The 26,082-nt window shown below is 51.3% G+C and overlaps 1 protein-coding gene across 3 annotated transcripts in view; it reads right to left on the bottom strand.

The window, feature by feature from the left end:
- SAMD4A (sterile alpha motif domain containing 4A) overlaps positions 1 to 12,287 on the bottom strand; it is a 104,289-nt gene extending 92,002 nt beyond the window's left edge. For all 3 annotated transcript variants that reach the window (XM_059819313.1, XM_059819314.1, XM_059819312.1), the window contains exon 1: positions 11,820 to 12,287. In XM_059819313.1, coding sequence (XP_059675296.1) covers positions 11,820 to 12,015 — 196 coding nt within the window. In that variant the 5' untranslated portion in view covers positions 12,016 to 12,287. The remainder of the gene's footprint in view (positions 1 to 11,819) is intronic.
- Between the last annotated feature and the right edge of the window lie 13,795 nt (positions 12,288 to 26,082).

Genomic DNA, 26,082 nt, shown 5'->3' with positions numbered 1-26,082 from the left:
CAGAGATGTGCAAACAGCATCAAATCCACGGTGGGAGCAAACCTGCCGAAATCAGGGGCGTTACACCAGCAAGGAGTCGGATCTCAGGGGTCTACGGGGTGCCGGGGCAAGGCACGGGCAAGCCCAAAGCCTCAGCAGGGCTGGGCTCCGTGCCCCTCGTGCGGCAGGACCCCCGGGTATTACGCACCGAGATTATCGACCGCTCAGGGTAGGGCAAAAAAACCCCGAACTATTCCTATTTTAAAAACAGAAACCAACTGAACATCAATGCTAACATCCAGTTTGGCTTTAGGAAGGATTTAAAGAACTCGGGCTTCTTCGTTCCTTAATCCCACACCATGTTTCCCCACTACCAACCAGTATCGACTTCTAACAATGCAAAAGCATCTGCCCACATTTTTGCAATTATTTCAGACCCGGCAAAGAGCACCCTCCCCTTTCTGTAGGGTTAATCTAAAGAACAGTTGCCAAAATGCTGAGAACACAGTGGAACAATAGCTCCTCTGATGAAATTCCTCCACTCCATAGAGAAACCAGTATCCTCCAGCTGCTGTGGCTTGTCCAGAGAGATCGCCGAGTGTTCACCCGCTCCCGTAAAAAAAAATATAAAAGGAAAAAGAAAAGATGACAAACTGAAAGATTCGAGTGCAGCTTGCAAAAAATTAATGCAGAGCCTTGCAATCTAAGCGCAACACAAAAGTTTTATTAACGCAACATTTGCTTTGTGTGAAATATAAACCCGGGACATGGGTGGAAGGAGGGCAACGCCGGCCACCTGTCCTGGGGATAGAGGCTCGCTATACTTATTAGTACAGAGACCACTTTTAGCAGCTCCATCGCTTTAAATACTCATTCTCAGTGGAATCTCTGATCAGTCATTTATAAAAGCCGGGTAGCCGAGCTGGACAGCTGAATTACAGCAGCTATTATCCACGTATGCCTGAATACAAGCAGACACCTTTATTTATAAAGGCTCTCCGGCTGACCGAGATTTGACATCGGCTACAAAAAGCATTCAGCATCCAACTGACTGCTTCAGAATAATGTGATGAAAGGTTAGCGAGCGCAGTCCGAGAAGACACCTTTACACAGCGCTAAGAGCTATTGTTAAAAGAATTCATGCTGCTGCGATGACTCTTTTAACCGAGCAGGTTTAAGTAATTGATTTCCTGAACGGACACGCTGAGTCGCACACCTTTGCCTCTTCTGCTGGTGTGTCTTCAAATGGATGTATTTTTTTTTCCCCTAGACCTAATTCTAAGACATTTAGAGTATTTTTTTTTGTTTTATCAGGCCTATCCCCTCTCCTTTCAGACCTCCTGGGTCTCTGCGCTTTCCAAGGCGCTGCTTCTCGCTCGTTCAACTTTCGGCTCGCCCGCGAGCGCGGACACACGCGTTCCACGGAATGTGGGAACCCACGCCACGCAGGTAATACAAATGCAAAGGGGTGGGGGAGGAAGAAGAAAAGCAGGTGGTAACTAAAAAAAAAAAATCAATTGCTGGCGGTTGGTTTACTTTAGCTCTAACAATCCCAGCGGCAATCCCTGGTAACAGAAGGTAACCGAGTCCATGGCAAAAGTGTGAATTCTGCCTTAAATTGACGGTATCCCCGGGAGCAGCATGGGCAAACACACCAAGCAGGGCTCAGCTGGGTGAAGGAAGGCTTTAGGTACATGTATGCTCACACCAGACTCCTAACTCCGTTACAGTAACCCAAAACAGGAGCTGGCACCTCTGCCGGGGTGCAGGGATGGGACCCGGGTCCTGGCGGGGCTCCAAGGGCTGCGCTGTGCCTCCGGCACAGAAATGGTAAGGAAGAGCCTTCCTTGCCCGGCTGCTCATTTCTTAAGCAGTGACCATCAAAAGCATCCTCCTTTGACTTCCAAAAGCATCCTTCTGCCCCCGGCACCTTCTCCCCTTCCACCCCTCCCTCCCACCACACCGCACTCCACCAGCACAGGACCGAGCCCCAGGCCAACTCTCCAGCTAAAATTCCCTACGGACGATGAAAATTCAGGGGCTGACAGCGACAGTCACAGCCAAGTGACCTCGGGCATCTCTCGCAGCACCAACCTGAAGCTCCGGGGAGGATTCCCAGGTCGTCCCCTCCCCGAGGGGCTGCCGGATGGGATCCCCACGGGGCTGCCCGGGAGATCCCAGCACCATCGTCAAGGAGCTGTGCGCTGGCGAGTAAGTTGTTATGGTTACTGGAGGGTTTGTTGGGTTTTTTTCCTCCTCTTTTTAAAAGGATTCTTATCAGTTTAGCGTAATACCGCCAGTCAATAACAATTCTTATCTTAAAAGGTCACTCAGGTAGTTATAACTCAACATTTCATCTATGTTCGCATTATCTGGAGGGAAACAGCCTGGGGGCTTTGTGTTTTTTTTTTTTTTTTTAAATAATCCACTTCTTTGGAACTGTAAGAATTTAAAAAAAACCTACCCAGAACCAAGCTAACTCCATGGGCAATTTGAGCACACCGGGGAACAGACAGAAAAAAGATAGGGGGGAAAAAAAAAAAAAAAAAAATATCACACTGATGTTTGCCGCGTGAGAAACAAGGGGAATACATCCCAACAGGAAAACTGTGAAAACCGGGGAAGTGCATGAACGTAGACCACAGCCACTGCAGAAACACTATGTTCTGCTCGCAAAAGTCACATCAGCCAAGTTTCGCCACAACAAGAGTTGAGGGTTTTTTCCTCCACATTTCTCTCCCAATTTTCTTCCTTTTTCACTTCCCATTGCAGACGAGGGACAGAGAGAAGGGGACAATAATAAAAACCTGAGGACAAGAAGAACCGATCTGTGATGTTCAGGGTTTTTTCTTCTTTGAAAACACAGAAACAAGAAAATACGCAGTGGCATGGCAGTGGCTAAACCTGGTCAAACCCTGTTTTATCCACCCACTCAATGACTCCTTATCACAATTAAAACTCCAAACACGGCACATGCCCACATCCCACCAGGCAACAGCGTAGGCAAGGAGCAGGAGAACTAACTGGTTAAAAGTAAGGCAGGTTTGTGGTTTGTCTGAAATAAGTTTTATCAAAAAAAAAAAGAAAAAGAGAAATCTGGAACGAATTACTTGGGAGGACCAGTAACAGAAAAGAAGCTTTTTAAAGCGCCCTGTGCTTCTACGCCAGGGCTGCCCTGCTCAAGAGCAAAGCTGCTGAATCCTGCAGATGACACTCACAATATTAACATTACTTTAAGTAAAATAACATCTTCAGGCATGATAGCTCAACACGCTGGGCCACGTCCAGCTCCTGCAAACGTCAGGGAAGGCTTGCAGGGATTGCGGCAGAAGCTGGCTCAGCCCTCGGTGCAGAGCCGTCAGTACCATCCATCCCTGTCTTCCCTAACGGCAAGTCCCACGTTCACAATACGAAACGATGGTGAGTTTGTTCAGGCACGGCAATGCACACAGGAGAAAGTCTTTTTCGACCCCGTGGTTTATTTTTATATAATACAAGAACGTTTTTGCGCAAACAGCTCAAGCGCTACAAACGCCCTGAAATGTCTGCAAAGGGCAGCAGCCAGAATTAATAGGGGCAAAACACACGGTTATCACCCCGGTTTCAACTCGGAGATCAGAAGTCCACAGGCTTCATCAGCAAGCGCATGCGAACACACAAATAAAACCGCAAGCTGTGAACCAGGCATCGGATGGGTGAATCTGCACTGATAAATCCTTCCCTTACATCTCTTCTTGCCTTGGACAGAGGCGTTTGCCTCCTGCACGGAAAGGCTGGTAAAAGCCCATGCATCTGCCTCGCACAGCTAACTCCTGCCAGGTACAAAGCAAACCGGGTTTCTGCCTCCGGAGCCGGTCCCCCGACCCTGACCAGGCTCATTTTCTGCTGATGACCCAGAATCGGAGCAGACCGAATTGCACGGCCGTCACGCGATGGGCGAGACCGTCCCAAGCCCTCTGCTCCAGGAGAGAAAACCCAGCCTGCAATCCCCCCGTGCCAGAAACGCAACTCCCTCTGCCTGTAACACCCCTTCCCATATATAAAAAAAAAAGCCATCACCACCTTCTCCAACAGAGAAACAATCCCAACCTTGTTTTGATGAGGTCCTGCCCCTCCACTTCACGCATCTGCTGCGGAAGAGGAAGCGGCGCGCAGGCGGAAAGTCGGGAACGGATCTGCTCGCTCCAGCCTCAACTTTATTTGTAATTACTGGGGCCGAGATGGAAAGCCAATGGCTTGGCTGTTTGCCATGGCCGAACTCACGCTCAGCAGTGACCTCTGCAAATCTCTGGGTCTCCTTCTTAGGACCAGAGCACTGCAAAGATAAATGCGTCGGGTTTTTTTAAGAGGAAAGGGGTGAGCATGCAAGCCTGTGCATCCCCTGCATCAGGGCCTGCAGCCTCTTTTAGCATCTTTTAGATCCCTTAGCAGCTATTGCGTGACCAAGAGTCAGCAAGAAAAGTAATCCTCTTGTTTGTTCAGTGAAAATAAAGAAAATACAAGGGGCACGTGCACAGAGGTATACATGCATATACACAACTCATGTAAGGGTTCATCCCAGCTGCAATCCCTGGAGCCAATTCCCACTCCCAGGTTTCCACAGACAGAAAGGGTCTCAAACACGCTGACTTGTGCCCTGCCGCGGGCTCCCGCGCTCACTCGGCACCCCGCGAGAAGTGGGGAGAAGAGTGGGGCCATCGGGGGGAACCCCAAAACCCCGCCCAGCAGCCGCTGTAGTACACCAGCTTCTCCACCCTCCGATGGATCCAACCCCGAGGAGCTGTCGGCTCTGACCCCTGGGGTTTGGATGCAGTGGTAGTGCAAGGGGTGCCCTTTCTCCAAGCAGTTATCTGCGGTAACATTAGACGCAAGCACGAAGCTGGAGAGCTAAAGCACTGACGAATGCATCTTAAAATAAAGCAAGCGTTCACACTAATTACTATTTCAGTTACTCACGCCGATGGCGAACATTAACTCCCAGCTTGGTAAAAAAATTGCTTTCATGGGCCACAAATTAAATAAAGGTGTTTTTTGATGGGAATGAGAAAAAGAAAGGCCAAAGCTTGAGAAATTGTAGGAAGACGGGAATTCGCACCGTCATCCACCTGGTCCACAGAAACCTTCACCAACTCCTTCAGGGAAACTTTGCAAGAAACTTTTGCTGACCGGAACGTCAACTGTTTTAAAAGCAGCTGGCCCAAACACAAACGTGTGAAATATATGTGGCGAGACGGGCACGCTGCTTTGCTCAGATGCTGAGGTCTAAGACGCCAAAGGACATGACCACATCCACTGGCAACGGCCCGGGCTGCGAGCAGAGTGCTTTCCCCGTTCATCCATTTAATCTCGCTTGAAGATAAGTGTATTCGCAAACTAGATTATTTTCATTGATGGCTCTACAGTTGGTTCTTACTCAGCTGCTGATCTAACGTTATGGATTGATGGGAGAGGTCAAAGATATCTTGACAGGTTGACGACTGCCATACACCGTCAGCGATGGCCCGTGCAGTTCCTCCCCTTCACCTACAGCCTCCCCGTGCCCACTGTTGTGGGGCAGAACTTATTTTCCACTACTTTTCCAAGCGCAAACACGAGATATCCGCACAGAAGGGGGGCATTTGGATAGAAATCAAGGGACAACAAGCTGGTGCAGGCAGAGAACTCCAGCTCCGGTCTGCAACGATGCACAAAATGCTTCTCTGCGTCTTGCACATGCACTTCAACAGTGGGATTTTTCCCAACTGCAGTCAGCGGGGAAATTAACCCTGACATCAGGCCCCTCACCGAGGCATGCATGACATGACAAAGTGGTTAAAAGGACACTGCAAAGTAGGGAGAAGTCTCTTTAGGCGAAAGCAGCCCACCCGCGGGCAGACCCGTTTGCACCACGCGATGCTGCAGGCAGCAAACCACACTGTTCTCATTAGTTAACTTTTTCCTCCCTCCCTCTCGTTTTAAACTAAAAAAAGTTTCCCCCGGCGAGCTTTGCTGCATGGGAAGAGGCAGACCCGCCACGCAAACGACCCAGCTCTCGTCAGCTCTGCCCCGCGGAGGAGACCTCGCCGTCCGTACCGCCGGTGCTTTGGGAGCGAGCCACAGGGAGCTTCTCCCTCCTTCTCCGATGGCAAGGGACGCGTGCCAGGAACCACAAGGAAAGGTGTTTTTAAGCAAATAGGAGAAAATACAGAAGGGTTAAGCACAAGCCCAGAGGCGTCTCCTCTAGGTCCCATCAACAGGGCGAGGAGGAGAGCCTTCTTCATGCCGCGCCACAGACCTGCCTCCAGCCAAGGCTGGCGTGAGCCAAACGCTGGCCTGCGGTGCTTCCCACAGCTACTCTGAAAAGCGTCTTTAAAAACAAAAATATCTTTGAATAGCAAGAGAATACTGGGTGTGCAGCCTTGCTCAGAGCCCCTGGCTAACATTGCTCTGTACCTCTATACCCCTCCCCTTGCTATTCTCCAAAAAAACCCAGCATAGATAACTTTTAGCCCTCAAGTTTGCAAACAAAACCTGGGCAAGACGCATGGCAGCAGCTCAAGCAACAGCATGCAGATTAAAAGAAGCCAGTGTCCAACAGATCTCTCCATTTAAGAGTCCCAGCTCATGATTTTTAAAGAGCAGAGCTGGCAGGGCTGCTCATACCCCCCTCCGGGCAGAGACAAGTGAGCAGAGGGGACCAGGCAATGCCAACGTCCAGTGTTGCACTTAAAACTTCCTACCGATCCCGTTGAGCATGGGGCTTAGCCCCTCGCCCCGTCCTCCTCCCAGGATGCCTGCTCAGACCCTCCGGTCCCTTCCACGGGACAGCGCAGCGATGCTCTCACACAGCCCAAGGGCACTTAAACTAGAGCTCAGTATTGCAACGCAACTGTAAGCCAAGAAAAATAAAAACAACTTGGAACCGTCTTCAAATTGGGCACCGGGATGATTTTCCATCAGTGGGGGTCACTGGGGGCGAACTGCAAAATTCACATGGCGGAGGGGTAGCAGCTTCCCGACGAGCTGGGAGACTGTCCACGGCCGGGGTGGCAGCAACAGTCGTAGGGCTGGAGCCACAGCCACCTAAGGATATAAGAGGCGAGGTCTGCAGGAACATGTAATATCTTTTAATAGACCAGCTGGTACAGTTGGGGAAAAAAAAAAAACCAAACCACAACGACACAAGCCCTCCTTTGAGCCAGTGCACCTTCGTGCTTGGCCATTTTTTCCAGCTGCATCACTTGGTCTAATTAAAGACATTACCACTCCCTGCAACCCTTGTCTCTTCCTTTGGCCAGTCCTTCCCAGGACGAGAAATCTAGGTTGGTTTGATGCTCTCGTTGTGACACTTGACAGCCTGCCAAAATGAAATAAAGATTTTGGCTTTAACACGTGAAGTAGCTAATGTCCTGTGCACAGAGCAAAGAAAGCTTGCTGTCCTTCAAAACCAAGAGCTTAAAGCTGTCACCCCACTACCATCAGTGCGGGTGTGTGTTTGGATACCTGGAGGACCCACGGGAGCCTTCGGCCACCTCTGTCAGCCAGCAGAGACTGCAGGAGCGAGGAAGCCACGGCAGCTCCGAAGCCGGGGCTGGTGGGATGGGATGTGGGACTATCCTGGAAAAAAGCCTCAGTCACACCTCTGGCCATCAGAGAGGGGGTGTCCGCGCAGGCGGGAGCAGAAGCGCATCCTGCACTCAACGCCAAAAGCCTATGGACCGCTTTTCATGGATACAGCAGCCCCCGTCTCCTCATAGGGTCTGTACCCCGTAGAGCAGCTATACCCGGCACCCCTCGGTGCCTCAGCCCCAGCCGGTGGGCACAGGAGGAGCACGGGTTCCGGTCCCACCATGGGGCACGTTACGCTCCTGCCTGACCTTTACCGGCGGCTCGGAGGAGGTCGCCGCGTCCTGACGGCTCCGAGCAGCTGGGACCGAAGCCGCCCGGCGAGGCCAGGCTGGAAGGAAGGAAGGAAGTTATAGCAGGCTTTTAAATAGCGCTATGTAATACCTGAAACTTCTATTTCTGGGCACGGATAATATGGTTTCCATATTCTTCCCCATGCACGGCAGGCCAAGCCGTTGGCACTCAAACTGAATTAGCAGCAACCCACATTCTTCACCAGTTAAACCATTAAAGGTCTGTGAGGCTACTCATAGCCACCATGTAGGATAACCACAAGCTGTACACTTCACCTAACGAAGAAACGTATAGATTTCCTTCCGTGTTTGCTTCTCGCTTCTATTTTACCTTTACAATCAAGCAATACCTTTACATGCACTACGGATTGCAGGTGGTCGCGCAGCCCCTGCACCGCACGTAGCCACCACATCTCCGGTGTGCTCCGAGACACCAGCGCCGCTTTCTGCAGGATGCCTCTCCTCTGAGGTGGGCAATGTGGTTATATCCACCCCTCCGTGCTCGAGCAGCTATCCAAAGAGCCACAGAAGCCTGAGGAGGCTCCTCAGGGCTTTTTGAGGGTCATACGTGGCTGTGTGCAGCAGAGCCACGCTGGGTTTGCAGTCCTAACGAGGAGGGCTTGGCTGTTGTTATCAAAAACACACTCCAACGTGGAAAAAAAATACGATAGAACCCCTTCAAAATAAATATACTTGCTTCTCCATGTCAATTAACTAGTTCAAAAGAGTTATTTTTCTTCCTTGAGGTTTTCCCATCTCATCTGCCATACAGCAGACCTCTCACTTAGAGTCTACCAGGCAGGAAACAACCCGGACACCTTTGCTGAGAGGAGTTTTCCTCCATGCCTGGTCCACACACCTGAAGGCTCATGAGCCCAGCTCCACCAGCCGGCGAGGATTTCGTACTCCGGTCTCGCTTTAGGCCCCCTCCTGATCTCAGTTGTTGGTGCTGATATTGCCAAGGATGGTGCCCATCCACCAAGGAACACAGCAGGGCTGCCACCTCCTTCTAACGGCTGTGGACTAGGGATAACGTTCAAGTTTTCCCACCTCCCCAACAGGGTTGGGGCAAGCAAGAGGTCCTGCATGTACGAAACGACTCTCTTCTCACAAGGACCCACCGTTTAAGTCAATTCTGACACTTGCTCCGCCACATGAGACCAGCACGTTGCATTCAGACCGGCGTTGCTTAACTCATGGTGACACCGCTTGCCAGACAGAGGATTTCACCCATGCTTCGTTGCAAGTGACCACACCACGTCTTAGAGCCAGCTCCTACGTCCCATCTAGGCTGTGCACCCCGGTCACCTCGCGGTCCCTCGCACACCGCTGTTGCCACATCCCCAACATCAACAAGGATGCTGGTGGGGCACCGACAAGCAGGGAGCCACCATCTCCAAGTCAGCAAGCACCAGGAAAACGGACCAGGAGCCACCTCAGCCCCCAGCCCGGGAGGGAATCGAGCCCAAATTAGTTATGCAAACAATGGGATTCAAACAGTATAGAGCAACGCGAGGTTAGACGATGACGCTGCTTTTCAGGAGAACTCGGTGTGATTCCATTGCCAGGCAAGTGAGGAATGCCGGACTGCGAAAGGGGCACCGAATAGGAGCGGTTTAAAAAAATACAGGTGGTTTTACGAAGAAGACAGCATTAACACTGGAGACAAAAAGCTATTTCCCAACGGTTCTTGGTTGCAAACCTCAGCCACCCTTCCCTCCACGGCAACAGGACTGAGCGGCTCGGAAAAGCGCACGTCCTGCTCCGTAGGATGCATGGATACATCCATCCCATGGGAAAGCTGTACGGAGGGGTGTGCGGCCAGAAAGAGGAACTCGACAGATCCAGGTTTCGCTATCGGAGTTAAAAATGCCCTGGAGGAACAGCTCATTTTTGGAAGAAACGTCAGGGAAAGCGCAGGCAGCTCCAGAAAGGCACTAGGGGACAGGCAGGAGGCTGGGTGCCAAGCTTCGCTCGCAGGAGAAATCCTCGCGCCAAGCAAGGTCAATGGGATTACAGGGGCAAGCAGGGATCGCTCGCACGAGTAGAGATGGGGAGGGCCCAACCCCTGGTTTCCACCCCGGCTTACACCCAGCAAATGCCACCACGCAGACCGCCATACGTGACTTTGTATCTGGGAAGACTTCAAAACGCTGTTTTCCCCTTCATAATTCACCTTTTCTGCGGTCAGGGGGTAAATCACACCCCCCCTCTAATTACCTGACCAACCTAGGGGACACGGCTACCGCCAAAAACACAAGTTGAATGAAAAATCGCGATGCTGATAAAAAAAAAGTAGAATTAAAAATATATTGCTCACGCCGATTTGCAGCGGGAATCGCAGCAAGCCTGTGCTAAGGCCGGCATGGGAGGCTGCACATTTATCCCGGAGCAGCTGAGTTTAGAGAGCATGGCCCCCCCGGGGCCTCCCCACCCAAATGGATGAGGTTCAGCCCTTCAGCTGTTTATAAAACCAGCGGTATTGCGCCCAGACGCACTCGGCAGCATTCCTCCCTCTCATTCCTGCGAGCTATATAAGGGAACGGCCAATTCCAGCCTTGTCGTGTCCCCCCCCGCCATAACCAGCCCCGATCCCTTCGCGCCCCGGGCTTGGTTTCCTGCAGAAGGACTTAAATCCGTCCTCGGTCGAAGACGGCGTTGCGCTGGACCTTGTCATCAAATGGCAGCAGAGGCAGCTGCCAAATCCTGCCGGCTCGGTGCTCTAATAGGGAACAGCTGGAGAAGAACCCTGCATTCCTCCCGCCCCGTCAACACTGGGGGCTCTGTTCGGGATCCAGCCGCAAGATTTCCACCCATCCCGAAACCCAGCCGGCTGCTCCCCGGCACCGCTTCGACACGCACAGCCTGAAAAGCGAGAGCTCCCGGGGCCCCCCCGGGATTTTAAACAAAAGGGATGCTTTGCAAACTGGGGGGGGTTGCTTTGCTTTTTTTTTTTTGTAGGGTTTATTTTTTTTTTTGGAGAGGTCGGGGAAACAGAACTGTGCAACTTAAAGACAGATTTCACCCCCCCGGCTCATACTCTGTGTTTCAGAAACTCTGCTTAAAGCAACTTGCATCCCGGCATGTATCTGCACATACACACTTCGGAACATACACATTTGTAATGCACCCCCCCCCAATAAATAAATACGTTAACACACAGCGCGATTCGCACATCGCTCGTGCCATTTCCATCCTGCTCTAACTCCATTTACGTCTGCGGAGTTGAGTAACTTGTAACGGTGCATAAATAAAACCAAAATACGCTTTCGTAGCCGTGCACATTTTCTGTAATGCACCCTGTACGTTCGGTAACATAAAACAGCCTACGCGTATTTTCTTAGAGCTCCACAGAAACACAAGGGGGTATTCAGAGCCGGAGGAAAAAATGCGTCCAAACAGGATCTGAATGATGAAATAGGAATTGCCACATTTAAAAAAAAAAAAAAAAAAAGGATAACCCAGCTGCTTTCTAACTGTTAGAAAATAACAGTTCGTCTGAGGTAGTGACGGGCTGCTTCTGCATGTTGCAGAAAGCAAAGCAAGCCACGTTGTCCAAAAGAAGCCTAGAAAATCCAGACTCTACGTGACCTGACTTACTTATTTCACAGGAAACTGCATGGAAGGAGGAAGGGGGGGGGATGGAAAGAAAAAAAACCCACCCCACCAATCATTCATGCTACCGTAGTTACACCGCGCCATAGACCGGAGTAGTTTGCCGTGAAAAATCAAACTGCAACAAGCCATCAACCCGCTTGAAAAATCAAATACAAGAAGAGAAGCTTCTTATATTTATATAAGAAGAATGCAAGCGAGCTGGGGAGCCCCGGCGCCCCGACCTCCCTCCTTCATTGCCTGTTTTTGGGGTTTTTTTGGTTTTTTTTTTAAATTTCGCCCGCATTAGAGCATCGTTCAAGCAGGGCTGCAGCACGAACCACTCACCGGGGTTGTTGGCCTCCCCTTCGAGGATGTGGAGCTCGGTGCAGTCTGCCAGGGAGTGCTCCAGGCAGAGCTGGAGGAAGCGAGCTTGGGTCCGGCTGACGCGTTTCAGGAGCGAGAGCAGCGCAACAGTCTGCTCGCACTCGTTCCAGCCCTTGAACCAACCGGCCAAGACGCCAACCTGGTCTCGAAACATCATGGTGAGCCGGCGGCCGGAGGAGACACCGCTGCGGGGGGAGAAAATAAATAACCGGGAAAGCCTCCCCGCCCCGACTCCGCTTCCTCCCCTGCGCCTTGGGTCAGGATTAAAAAATAATAATAATAAAAATTATTTAAAAAAAAAAAAGAAAAGAATCTCCTTCGCAATGAAAAGGGTGGGTTTTGGTTCGGACGCAGCTTTCGGCCTGGGTTGGGTTTTGCTCCCTCTCTTCTGGCTTCGGTGCGGTGCTGGATTCCCTGACGGCGACACGGAGGGAGGGAGGGAGGGAGGGAGGGGGGCGGCCAAAAAATTAAGCCAAAAAAAGGAAAAGCCCAGCGTCGGGGCTGCCCCCGGCCAGGCTGCGGCGGGCAGGGCAGGGAGCGGCGGGGGCGGCCTCCTCCCGGCGGGGGGCGCCGGGGGCCTCACACCTGGAAGAGAGAGGGGGGCGTCAGGAGGAGGAGGAGGAGGAAGGCTCGCCCTCGGCCCTGGCACGCAGCGGCCCGAGCACCGCAGCCCCGCTGCCTTCCTCCCCCTCAAGGAGATCTCCGACACCCCCAGCGCAGGGAGCACCCACCCCCCCCCACCCAAGCCCGGTTTGCACCCCCTCCCAGCGCACCCAGCACGGGGTGGGAGCACCCCCCCCCAGGGTGCACCCAGCAGCACGGGGGCGTGGGGGGTGTAAGCAACCCCCACGCAGTGGGGGGGGACAAGCAACCCCCCCATGCATCCAGCACCCCGGGGGAAGAGAGGGAACTCCCCTCCAACAGCACCCAGGGGTGGGGGGAAGCCCCCCCTCAGCGCATCCAGCACCCCCCGGGGAGGGGGGGGGTAAGCAACCCCCGCAATGCATCCAGCACCCCGGGATAAGCAACCCCCCCACATGCAGAACCGCATGGCGGGGGGGGGGAATAAGCAACCCCCCCATGCACCCAGCACCCCTGTTTAGGGGGGGACAAGCAACCCCCCCAATGCATCCAGTGGGTGTCCCCACTGCACCAACGCACAGCTAAAGGGGGGGGGGGGGAAGTGAGTCGTCGTATGCACCCCCCCCCCCCCCCCCCAAAAAAAAGTTACCCCCCTCCGCACTAAAACACTCACCTGACTCACACCGGCCCCGGGGAGCGGGGGGGGACGGCGCGGCGCTGGGGGGGGCCGTGCCATGGCGGGGAAAGGGGAGGGGGGAAGGGGGGGCGCGGGGCGCGAGCGGCGGCAGCGGCGGCTCCGCGGCGCGAGACTGAGCCCGGCGGCGCGCCGAGCCCCCGCTCCCCACATGCCGCTCATTTGCATAGCGGTGACGTCATGGGGGGCGGGGAGGGGCGGGGCGCGCGCCGGGGGAAGGGGAGGGGAGGCGGGGGGGGGGGGGGACGCGCGCGCCGCGCGCGTCCCCCCCCCCCCCCCGCCTCCCCTCCCCTTCCCCCGGCGCGCGCGCTCCGCCGGTTGCAAACCCGTGCAAACGCCGCGCAAACGCCGCGCAACTCCCTGCGCTCCCGTGCAATCCCCCCCCCCCGGGAATTCGGGGTGCTCCTCCAGTGCGGGGGGGGGTGTGGGACGGCCCTTAGCCCGAAGTCACTGCCCCGGTGTGTGTGTCCCCCCCCCCCCCAACTGCGGATTTCCCGCTGGAGGAAACCACCATCTAGTGGAGTGCGGGGTAATGGCAGGGTGGGTTGGTTATTTTTTTTGGGGGGGGGGGGTGTGGAAAATGCTACTTTGTGCTGCGGTAAATGTCGCATCGTTAAAAAAGGGCTTTAAAAAAATGATTTTATAATTTTTTGGGGGACTTTTTGCATCGGTGGTAAATGCTGCCGCGGGGTTTGGGTGGGTTTCACCCCGCGAGCGCTAACGGGGGCACGGAGATTTGTGTTTCGGGCTATCGATTTCCCCCGCAGATTTTATTTCCCTGCTATTCAAGGGTCTATCCACCGCTCTATCCAAGACAGGAAATTGGGGGGGGAACCACCCCCAAAGCCCCAGCACAAGCGTTTGCAAGAAAACAGCGAATCTTGAGCAGAATCTTTATAAAGCCGAAATAAAGGCGTAAAGTGTGTTTATTCGTGGGCACAGCGGAAGGATGTCGAACGTCTGCTCCCCGCACGGCTTCAGGGACGAAGCGACACTGGAACCTTTGCAGCAATTTCCAGTCCCTGTTGCTCGACGGACAGGGAAGCTCCGAGGTGAGTGAGAGACGTGCTGAGGCATTGGGAGATGGCAAGAGAGGAAGACGTGATGGGATCCCGGCAAACCAGGGGCTGAACGCTTCCACCGGTGAATCCACTCCCCAAAAGTGGCTGCGCGCTCCGGTGGGTGCTGGAGAGAGGAAAACTCCGGGTTTGTGCACCCTTCGGCTTAAAAAGCAAAGCATGTGGCTAAAGGCTGCCCGACGCCACCGGGAATGCCCGGTCCCATGTGCAGGAGCATCGATGGGACGAGAGGAGACGGCCTCAAGTTGCACCAGGGGAGGTTTAGGCTGGATATTCCCAGTGGGAACTGGGGTTGTTCAGTCTGGAGAAGAGGAGGCTGAGGGGAGACCTCATCGCTCTCTACAACCTGAAAGGGGTTGTGGTGAGGTGGGTGTTGGTCTCTTCTCCCAAGTGACAAGTGATGGACAAGAGGAAATGGCCTCAAGTTTTACCAGGGGAGGTTCAGGCTGGATATTAGGAAAAATGTCTTTATGGAGAGAGTGGTGAAGCATTGGAAGAGGCTGCCCAGGGAGGTGGTGGAGTCACCATCCCTGGAGGTGTTCAAGGAACGTGTGGACATGGCACTGCGGGACATGGCTTAATGGGCATGGTGGGGTTGGGTTGATGGTTGGACTTGATGATCTTACAGGTCTTCTCCAACCTTAGTGATTCTGTGGGATTCTGTGATCCTGCAGTAGGACTGCGAGATGAGGATCACCGAGTCACTTCCAGCAGCTCCAAGCGCGAACGGTCCATCTCACCCCGCTTACGAGTTTGCACGTAACGCGCTTTAGCTTTCCGTACGTCTGGTGACTAATGAAACAAACAGGAGTGGAGTTCCCTGCCAACAAACCCCAGCCATCTGTCTCATCCTCCGGCACCTTCCTAATAAATGGTCAAGCAAAGAGTCCCCTTCTCCTCACCTGGGTGCCAACAGCCCTCCCGCCGTCCGGGCGTGCTGAGGGGGGGCCTGCGGAGCTGGGAGGATACCCCATCTGTCGCGCCGGTGTGCACGTCTTGCACGGGAAGACGGAGCGAGGCTCGTTAAACTGTCGGCGTTAACAGCACGAGGAGCTCCAGGCAGAACGGCGTGAGCTTGCACATTGCTAATTTAAGGGTTGCCAAGCTTGCTTTGCCGATAACGCCTCTCAGGTTTTGCATTTCGCACGTCTAGAGCGGTAATAGCAGCGATCGGAAGAATATTTAGGGCTGAAACATCAAACACAGCCCTCTGCGAGGCCGGGCAGATCGGCGAGAGATGGTGTCCCCCCACATACAGCAAGTCACGAATGAGTGACAGTAAAAGGACCGAAGCCACAGAGTCCGTCCCGTGTTCCAGAAGACATCAAGAGCGCACCTGATAATAAACCCCAAAATAATCATCCGCCACGCGGGAGACTGCAAGCAGCTATTCCCCATAGCGTCCCCAGGAAGCAGACGCAGAGCAGTGAGATCCTGACGTAACAGCGTACGCTGTGACGTTTGGAGGTCTCTATGGTAATTAAAAAATACATCTGCGACTCGTGGAAGAAATACCCTGCTGCATCACAAGATGCGTCGCGGGGCGGGTGCCCGTGCAGATCAGTGCGATAGAAGGATCCCCAAGCTGGCTGGAAGCAAATCTCCTTTTCTGGGGCTAATCGGCTGGGGTGGAGGGACTCGTCACCACCTCCGTGGTCAACTCTCTTCCCCACGGATGGACCATCCCATGTGCAGACAGTGTGCCCCGGGAGCAGAGACACCCCAGCCAGCTCTGCACAAACACAAGGCAGAGCGAGTGGAGCAGCAGGATAATTCTATTTTAGATGGCAATTCCTCGGGATCTTCACAGATCGAGCCAGAGCATTTCTGCAGGGCTGCAAGTCCCGGGGCAGAGAGCGGAGGCTGTTGGCGGGGCTTGGCGTCGCCCGCGCTGTCGTTATTTGGCCGGGGCAGAGCTGATGGCGTGGTCTGACCGACCTCCGCTGCCGGCATCCCGGGGTGGCTTGGTCCGGCAACACGCGTGCCGTCTAGGCACCATCTACGTTTCTGTTTACCTATTCAGAGAGAAAACAAGAGGCCTGCAGTAATATTAGCCAAGCAGGTGGTCTAAGCAAATTAGTGAATCTTGACGGTTCATGAGTTCAAAGGAAGCAGTTGCTCATCTCCGTGGAAGCGATCCCATAACATATTTAGCTGAAGAAAGGATGAGTATATCCACCAGCATGCAAAGGCCCAGATTTCCTAGCTCATTAAAGCCAAGTATTAGTGAAAATATCATGGTAGGCAGGCTGAGATAATTAAACACAGCATCTCTTCCATTTATTCCTAAACAAAGTGTGGGAATTGGCCGCTGGGATGCTAGCGTTTTCCTTACCTTGGATGGTGAAGTGCAATTCATACAAATAAGCCCTGCCGAAAACAAACACAAAAAAAGATGTATAAGAAAAGTAAAAATAAAAAGTAAACGCTAAAACCTACATGGGTCTACGTATCCAAAGTGGATGGGGCAGCCCTTAAAAATTTGTATTTATACTCATTCTCCTGTGCCCAGTCTGGGGTTCGGGGATGACCTCGGGTCTGAATTCACCGTGAAAGCAGCAGCGATCTTCCAAGGTCTGTCCTACCTGGGGCTGGGGAGGAGGAGGACACAGATCTCTTCCGCACTGAAGAAAATAGAAGAAAAGACGATGCCAGGCCTGGAATACCTAATCTAATTCTACATACAGCACATTTTGGAGCAGGGTGCGAAACGCCCATCTTCCAGCCTGAACGCATGACCCCACCACGCCGATCAGCTCTCAGTCTGGATGCACAAACACTCCTTCTTAAGCCCCGTTAGTGGTAAATTAGGCGTTGCAGCCTAAATCCTTGCGAAAGCGGCACGCGCTGACTCGCCCGATGCAGGAGGCAGTGATCGCCAGGCGATGGGGGACGAGGGCTGGGAGGAAGAGCGCGTTTAACCCTCTGGTGTGAGCTGCAACGGGGGATAGGTGCGCAGCTGAAGGGGAAAGAGAAGAAGCGGCAGCATCTGGGTGCTGGTGAAAGCACTAGGAAATACTGGTTTGCGTGGGAAGCACTGCTCACGCTATATTTGTTTAGCCGTTGTCAAGAGGTTGCTTTGAGAAGACCCTGTTTCGTCACTGAGAACACCGTCATGTTGTGCTGTGAGGGCACTGGCATCTGCCTCTCCAGCAACGTCAGCTCTGCCCCGTGCCGGTGATGAGTTGGCTCACAGGGACCCCAGGGACACAGAGGCAACAAAATAAATCAGCTTAACAAATGGACCTCAAAAAAGCGCCCCTTGCAAATGTATCACAGGCTGCTCTCCCGCCCGGTGACGCACGCAGAATCGGTGAGGAAGAGGAGCTGAGGAAGAAGGGGTTGCGAAGGATTTATTTAACCAGGCAGGCAGTCAGTTCCATTGGGCTCTTCCAGTTTCAAACAGCCCCTTGAATATAAAAGCAGGCTTTTGCCTTGCAAAACCTTATCGTCCCATCAACAGCGGGTGAATATTTGCAGAATTTGTTTTTGCAAAACTGAGACCTCTGTGCGTGTTGAGGGCAAAGCCTGACTCAAGCCCCGCTGGGCCTTCGGGGCAGCCTGGTTATGAGACGTGCTGGTTTGGGCGGCACACGAGAGATGTCCCATCCCACCGCCTCCGACCGGCCGTCGGCACAGGCCGGGAGCACAGCTCCAGCTCACACCTCGGGTGGGTCTGCAGCAAGATGCCTGAAGCAGCTCTGGGCCCCTCTTCGTGCGCGCTAACACCCCGTAAATGCCTGCTGGCGAGATAACTCCCTGGATGGCTATATCCCATAACCTCACGTCATGTTTACCTACAACACTCAGATTTTTCAAACCATTTCCAGCCAGCAATGAAAGCAGCTTGTTGTAGGACTTGGAGCTGAGTGAGGCTGTGTTGCAAGCAGATGGCCCTGATGAAACAAGACACTGATCCCCAAGGAGGCACCGTTCAACGGAGCTGCTCGACTCCCCGGCTCCAGCAGCTCCAAGACAGGCTTGGAGATGTGCATTAGCGCGTACCATCGAGGAAATTGCTTCCCTAACTACCCCTTTCAAGCAATTCTCTTTGGAAACCTGGTTCCAACTCAAGACACGTGTCAGCAGCACTGATACTAAGGCAGTTTTCCTACTCAATTATTAATAACGAAGCGTGCCCGGTGCTGACAAAATGATGGTCATTTAAGGAGAATTTCCTTAAAGGAGAGCGGAAGAGTTGCCAGGCTGGGTGAGGTTTTAGACGTAGCCAGGATGCTGGGGTGGAGGAAAACCTTCACGCTCTCACCTGATGAAATGGCAGGGGATCCGAGCGTGAAAGGCAAACACGGAGGGAAACAACTCTCATTGATTCTCCTGCTCCTGGCTCCAAACATGCAGCTTTCAGCAAAACTTACACGAGTAACATCTAGGGCTGCACCGGAATAACAAGCGTGTGTGTACGCAGCTAGCAGAGATGTAAAATGAGATCATCCACTGAGACCTCTAAGGGGTGTTCTCCATTTTGCCCGAGTCCTCTGAAGACGTTGCAAAAAGTGACAAGAAGGGGACAAGCCATGGAAACTCGGAGAGGGGAGAGAGGCTCCACATGTTTGGGAGGTAGGATGGGTCTGGCAGAGAGAATCCAGTCTCAGCCGTGCCCTGCACACCGTCCTCACGTCTCTCTCCATCCCACCATATCTCACGCCACTTGCTTGCCCAGGACGCTGTCTGCTCACCTTGGTACAGAGGTTGCTTCTCAGGAGTCCTCAGGAGAGCTCCATAAATGAAGGCTGGCACGTCTATGAAGGGCTAACGGGGTGATACCAGCCCCAGCTCCCTGATGAACCAGACTGGTCATACAATGCTCTACCAGATGCTTAAATCTGCTGTATTTACACGTTTCCTTGAAAAACAGGGAATAAACAAATATGTAAAATTGTAAATGTTGTTTCATATATACCAAACTCAGCCACCCCAGCTCGTCTCCAGCCACCACCCAGCAGAGCACAGCGGAGGTCACCGCTTCCCCGAGGAGCCTGGCATGAGGAGCGGGGAACCCTGGCAGCTCTGCCAAAATGCCCCAGAACCACCACTCCTGTCTTCATGGGTATCATCAAGTTCCTATGCAAGAGCTGGGAAAAGAAGAAAAGAAACGGAGAAGATTCTCATGGAAATGAGGAGACACAAAAAGGGGATAAAACCACCTTATTAGATCAGATTTGTGCGGGTAGGGTCACTCAGCCAGACCAAGGTCCATCTCCGAATCCTGCTACAAAGGATTACGTTGCTCCAAATAAGAGACATACAAAAGACTGAAAATCATTCCTACTCTTGTGCTTTAAGGAGCTCATTTGGAGAAACAAGGCTCTTGATCAAAAGTCAGTGGATACGTCTTTGGGTTTGCCTTGCCCTTGTATGGATTGGTCCTGCGCCCTGCAGCAGAGACTACCACATAGTTAAAATGCGAGATCATGCATTATGTTGCGGTGTAGATGGCCGTGGTTAAAACCGGTGCCGGCTCCGGGGCAAAGCTTTTACAAGCTACCATGTTTTCTGTGATTGTCCCCAACTTCACCAGCATCCAGCCACCTCTCTGTCCCCACCACCTCTTTCAGTCGCCTTCAGACTATGTGCGACAAGGGATATATTGGCTACGCTGGAGGACATGGTTTTTATGGGAATCTTTGGAGAATGAACACTTAATGTGCAGCAACCAGGAACATTTAAGGACACTATTGAAAATGTGGCCTCGTGGAGGTCCACCTATTCCAGATGTATCCAGAGGGGGATAGTGGAGCCCTGCCTTGCCAAGGTCTCACCTGGCTGCAGTCACTGGAAGCAGGAGCAGGGTGAATTGCAGAGAAATCTGCACATTGCCAACCTGTCTGTCAAACCCGGCAAAATAAAGCCCAGCAAAAGGAGCGGCAAAGTACTGCCGAGGGTACAACTCTGCAAAGCCTGGACATTTCTGAGTCCGTGAGGTGCTGTGAAATAAGTGTCTAATGGGTTACTGCAAGTAGATCCAACAGTTAGACGGTGAGAACACCAAGGTAGAGGTTGCTAAAATGAAGGATATAAATGACCCCATCAAAACATGTCATAGGGTCAAGCGTCCTTTATATTATCAAATACCTTTTTCAGGACAGGAGAAAAGCAAATGGTTTGTTAATGATAAAGCATTAAATGTGGGACATGGTTTAATGGGCATGGTGGTGTTTGTTGGTCGATGGTTGGACTTGATGATCTTACAGGTCTTTTCCAGCCTTACTGATTCTGTGATTCTGTGAAATGCTGTTGGACTTCAGATGGAGACTTTTTTGTTAAGAAGTTGGCACTGAAAGGGAAAACTGGAGCTGGCAGACTTATTTACACATTTTCATGTCTCTGGGAAGATACTTACAGATTCAAAGACTGGAAAAGCTATAGCCGTTCTTAAATGCGAATCCACCAGCTCTTGGCAAACATCTTTCTTTGGTCCTCTAGCAAAATGCAAAGGTAACTTCTTGTGTGATTCAAGCTGGTCTTGAAGCAAGTTGTCCCAGCGGAGGAGGGTTTGGATGATGCTGTAGCCGCTCCAGCCAGGCTCTGGTACTGACCACCTAGGAAGAAGCCGGCTTTCAAAAGAAAGGCAGCAGCTGGGTTGTCGATCTTGTCTCCATGTATGGCAGCATCTGGTGAAAAGCATTGCTTTTCAAGCTGTCATACACCATAAATCGCTGCCCTGTTCTTACTTTGATCAATGAAATGTGCCGCCATAGAAAGGGGTCTGCTAACCTTGGCAAGCGGAGCAGCCACATGAGAAAACGCGGTGCCTGACTCCCTCAGGGCTCCCTGCTTGCCGTAATTATCCTCAGCCTCGCTGCCAGCAATATCCCACCCCAGGCTTCCTGCAAGCTGGTGCATTTTGAGCTTGAGGTCTAGGCTCTTTCCCTGCAGGGGAAATCCTTGAAATAATCGAGGACCCTCAGGAACCAGAGACCAAAATCAAATAGTTTCCAGCATGGTGTCTGTGTTGCATTTGACCAGCTAAGGAGCAACAGAACATCTGTATCTCACGGTCAATTCTGGTGGGAGGAGATTGATGCATGGTGACCCCTGGTAGATCTCTGGGGTCTCACTGCCTCCAAACTCAATAGCATCTGCAGAGTTAAAAGAAAAAAAGAAGAGGAGGAACAACTATCAAAATAATTCACAAGTTAGCAATCCTCCCTCTAGCCTGTTTGTTAAAATATTGCTCACAAGGAGCTGATAGACACTGAAATAAATAGCACTATGAGAGAGATAAGGGATGCATTAGACTTCTCACTAGTCCCCTGACTACAGCTACTATTGAAGAATCGGCCAAGAAATATTAGATGCAAAGTGGCTATGCAATGGGAGAGTAAAAAATATTAGGAACTGCCAAAATCCCTCATTTGATGACGACAAAAAGCTGGAGGCGACATCTAAAACCTAGAAAAGCTTTCTGCCGATTCAAGGATGCCGCAGACTGAGGATATAAAACACAGGTAGCAACTAATTGTCCAGATAATTTATTGCTGGTCCCACAGAAGTTATTCTGGGATTCACTTGACCCTCAGGAGCACCCGGACGCTGCACAGGTGGTACAGGTGTTTTCTAAAGAACAGAAATGCAGTGACTCCTCATGTCACGACTATGGCAACCGTCAAGTATTGCCCTTTCTATGGCTGAGGAGTACATGCGCAGGGAGGAGGAGTAAAAGGAGTTTTTTGGGTTTCTCTGAACCCTGATGAAGGCTCAGTAACCTCAGCGTGAACTTATAACATCATTGCTTTTCAAAATACTGTCGGAGAACAGAGAGACTCCTCACTTCGGACATCAGACTCCGCTGAAGACTAGATGTAGTCTTCAGACTATGTTTACGTATAGTATTTTTACTGGTTTAAGTCATTCCCATTATGAGATGGCATAATTAAAGCAGGAACTCTCCTAGCTCGATGCAGCAGCATCCAGACAAAGGTGCCTTTATGTAGGTGTTGCACATTCCTACAAATTTATGGAACCAGACCGGTAGAAACCCCTTTTTACAGGTATAACCATCGCTGCACTACAAGCTCGTATCTCTCTACCCACATCGCTCCCGGACACAAGGGGAGTAAAAGCAGTACAGAAACAATGTGTAGAGCCGCCTGAGCGACTCCGCACTGTTCAGCAGAGACTTTCCGAGCCCTTCTGTCATCACTAGCTGGGCAAACATCCCATGGGATTGTGGCTAGCACTGCTTTGGAGAGTGGTGGCAAGGCAGGGAGAGGGGTCTGGCTGTTTTTGGGGGACCCTGGAAAGCATGGGACTCTCCAATGCTCGGTTGTGGCCCAATAGCTGCGCTTCGGTATGCGTTCGCATTACGAGGCCACTGTATGCCACCAAAGCAATGTTAAAATGGTAATAATACTAAAGTTACCCAGAAATATAACCCTAATCCTGTTTTTTTCCTTGTCCTTCCTGCCCAGCATACTCCAGCAAGACAATACCAAGCCTTTCTAATGGCTGAGCTCAGAGGAGGGCTTTTGCTGTATCAGATAAAATTCAGCTATTCCTGGCATTAATTACATTAGCTATAAAAATACAGGACACCAGGGACAGCCTTTGCAGGGGCTGCACGTCCGCTGCAGTGACAGAGGCCAGTCCTTGTTTATTCTGGATATCAGGACAACTGAGCCAACGGTGACTGGTGGCCAGTCACTGGCAGGGACTTCCCCGTTACACACGTTAGCCCCAGAGCTCCTTCACCTGGCAGACCTCGCAGAGCTTCATCAGGGCACGGGGGGACTGAGCAACACACAAACTAGCAGGAGAAACTCAGACCCTGATTCCTGGCTCCTTATAACGTACTTAAGGTTTAGAGTTTGATGTTAGCAAGTAAATGAATCATTTTAATCAGATTCACACAGAAGCTTGTCTTAAAGCTGAACAAAACATGTACATGGGTTCTCATCTTGTCAGACCCACCAAAACATGAGATGCTGAACGCCCCCTTCCCTTAGTCCCTGATGGGGAACAGCATCATGCCCAGTTGGCAGCGTTGGCTACCGGTAGCTCAGCAGACAGCCTCAGCGCTCTGATGGTCAATGGTCATCCTCAGTGGTGGTGGTGAGACTTGATAGGGTCTGTAGTGAAACGCAACACCATTTTAGCCCACGAAGAGCAGGGGTCAGAGCATTAGCCAGTTTTCAAAGCGCCTTATGGGAATACTGAATTCCTCACAGGAATGGGAAGACCATTTTAAGATCAATTGACCTGAATTGTCTTCCTCCTACCATTTGCCCTCTACTTGGAGGAGGCAGGTAGGGAGGAAGGAAGATCTTAACAGATCAACTTTCTCTACAGAAGGAAGATGTCCCTGTCGTAGTCCACTGGTGTTTGGAAACGCACCTTCGGACATCCCTAAGTAGCACCACTTAGTTTGATCAACTCATTTCAAAGCCTCGCCTCTGATTACAGTTGATGGGGGTACCTCCCACCCCTCTCCTGCAGGAAAAATTACAAATTTGTAATACCCCAACACTGCTGAAAAGAAGCAAGTTTTGTTGCCAGAAGTCTGCATATGTTCCTTGATGTCACCAAATCCATAAACATCATTATAATGAGTGGAAGAAGAATGTTATATTACCTCTATTACAACAGGGCAACAGAGCAGAACAGCCTCTGTCAATATACTGTGTGTTTGTGGGTCACGGGAAGGTTTTATTTCTCTCTTAGAGCCTTGAATCCCCATTTTAAGACAACCAGGGGACACACAAGGCAGCTTTAGAGCTGCTCCTTTTACTTCTCACCTGATCTATATTGTGAGATGGCTTCTTAGAAGAAGGGCAAATGTAATAAGCCAGATACTGCACTTTTTATAACTCTCAGTCAGATCTTTGATTTGGGCCAGCAAGGAAGCTTGTTAGATCTGATAAAGCAACTAAGCATCTCTGGAAAACGCTATTAAAAGAACATGAAACAAATGAAAAGCTGGGACAGACTTAATGGTAAATACATGACCTGGCAGTTCAGCACGGCTACATCCTGTTTGCCATTATTATTTAATACTGGCATCGATTGGTTGAAGGATGAGACAGACCAGGCAATTCTCTGTGGGGTTACTTGAATACCATTTCACTTTGAGATTAAACAAGCCCACAAGCTCGGATCACGCTGTCTTGTTGGGAAATATTAATTAATTGATTTAATGTCGGGGACTACTGTGGTCAAGCAGTAAACACCACCTCTTCGATCATCTATGTGGACAAACCAAGTCCCTGCAAACTATTAAGCAGCGCCCAGCTCCGGGTTAGAACCACCACAACGTTAACCTGCCCCTCTGGAACAACAACCTGTACAGCCACTATCCCACATGCTGGTAGTACAAGCTGTTCGTATGGAAACAGCTATTGGCTCAGGCTCTTTGGTCTTTATATTAATTTTTCTGAGAGCCCACGGAGGCCTAGAACAATTCACACCAGCTCTCCATTTCACAACAGTGACACATGGATATGAAGGGAAGTCTGAAGAGTAATTATTTCCATCATCATCACATTAGCTGCTCCCCTTTAATGGCAGAACAAGGCTAATGACACAGATAAGGAGGCTAAACTCAGCAACTACCCCCATGCTGCAACCAAGCTAGCACAGCTCAATGCGAGACCACATAGAAAGGGAAGGTGATTGTTATTTTTAAGACTGTTTCACCCACTCATTCTTGCACGTTCACATTCTCACTAGCACTAAGACACACGTGTCTAAGCGGTCTGGTGAGGACTATCTATAGTGACACAGAGGACAAGCCCTCATCATGCCTCTGTGATTCACCCTGAGTGGTGAAGACACCGTACGATATTTACAGCCTTTGTACTCTCTCTTAATACAGGCAGCTCTGCATCTGCTCGAGTTGCATCACGCTGTTGTTGCTCCACATCTGCATTGTGTTCTTATCTGAGGTACGGCCTTGCTGCCACCAGCACTCATTCCTTCTGCTATTACATTCTTCTCTGCTCTCCTCTCGCTGTTCTCAACTTCCTGAATTGCAGCATATACACCATGCTTTGCCGTGATGATTTCCACACAGAACCATCTGTCTTCCAAAGTTCCCTGCAAGCACTATCAGTCCCCACAGATGCCTAGGTATTTAATTCCTGTTTGATATACAGTGCAAACAAAAGGCTGATTTGGCCAGCAGTTTATTCCCGAGTTGTCCCTGGCAAGGAAGGTCACTTTACGTAGAGCAGATAAATTGTCTTACAAACAGCCTACTGATCACTGGCTGGAAATCTGTGGCTACATGCATCAATTCCCAAACTCTGTCTTTACAACTAAGCATTACTCTTTCCACCACCAACAACCTAAATCTTTTCCTCAGAGGCAACTGCCAGGAGTTTGGAAGCAGGGTCATGGCCGAAAAAAAACCACACACAAAAAAAAAGAATGACGGAATACCTTTGAGTGGGGGAAGCTTCCTACCCCGTTTTGGAGATGTGCAGCACCTTGCATATACCTTGTAATGGCAGCACTGTTAAAGGAACTGCAGGAGACTGCAGCTGAATAGCTTGGAGCATGGCTTTCTCTCCCTGAGACTGAGCTGCTGTCCTGGAATTGGATGTGGGGCAAAGCTGCAAGGGAACAAGAGGGAGGACAGAAAGCAGCTACTCCCCATTTTCTAGAGGTTCTAACGAGCGTTTGTGCTTTTGTCTTACACGAGCAGATGTGAAACCCAGCCCGAGCAGATGTGAAATCCAGCCCGTCTGTCTTTAGGAGAATTCGGCTCTCTTAAGAAGCAAACCAACACTTTCTCTTCTCAACAGCCATTTTTATTGCTTTTGACAATACACCATTGGAGGGAAAAAGAAATAAATTTCTGCTATTCTTTAGCTTCTTTATTAAAGTAAATTCCCTGGGACTGCTGATAAAA

Source organism: Gavia stellata, chromosome 7 (assembly GCF_030936135.1).
Source record: "Gavia stellata isolate bGavSte3 chromosome 7, bGavSte3.hap2, whole genome shotgun sequence".
Classification (NCBI taxonomy): Eukaryota; Metazoa; Chordata; class Aves; order Gaviiformes; family Gaviidae; genus Gavia; species Gavia stellata.
Note: the sequence above shows the minus strand (reverse complement) of the source record. Positions and strands in the feature narration are given on the sequence as shown.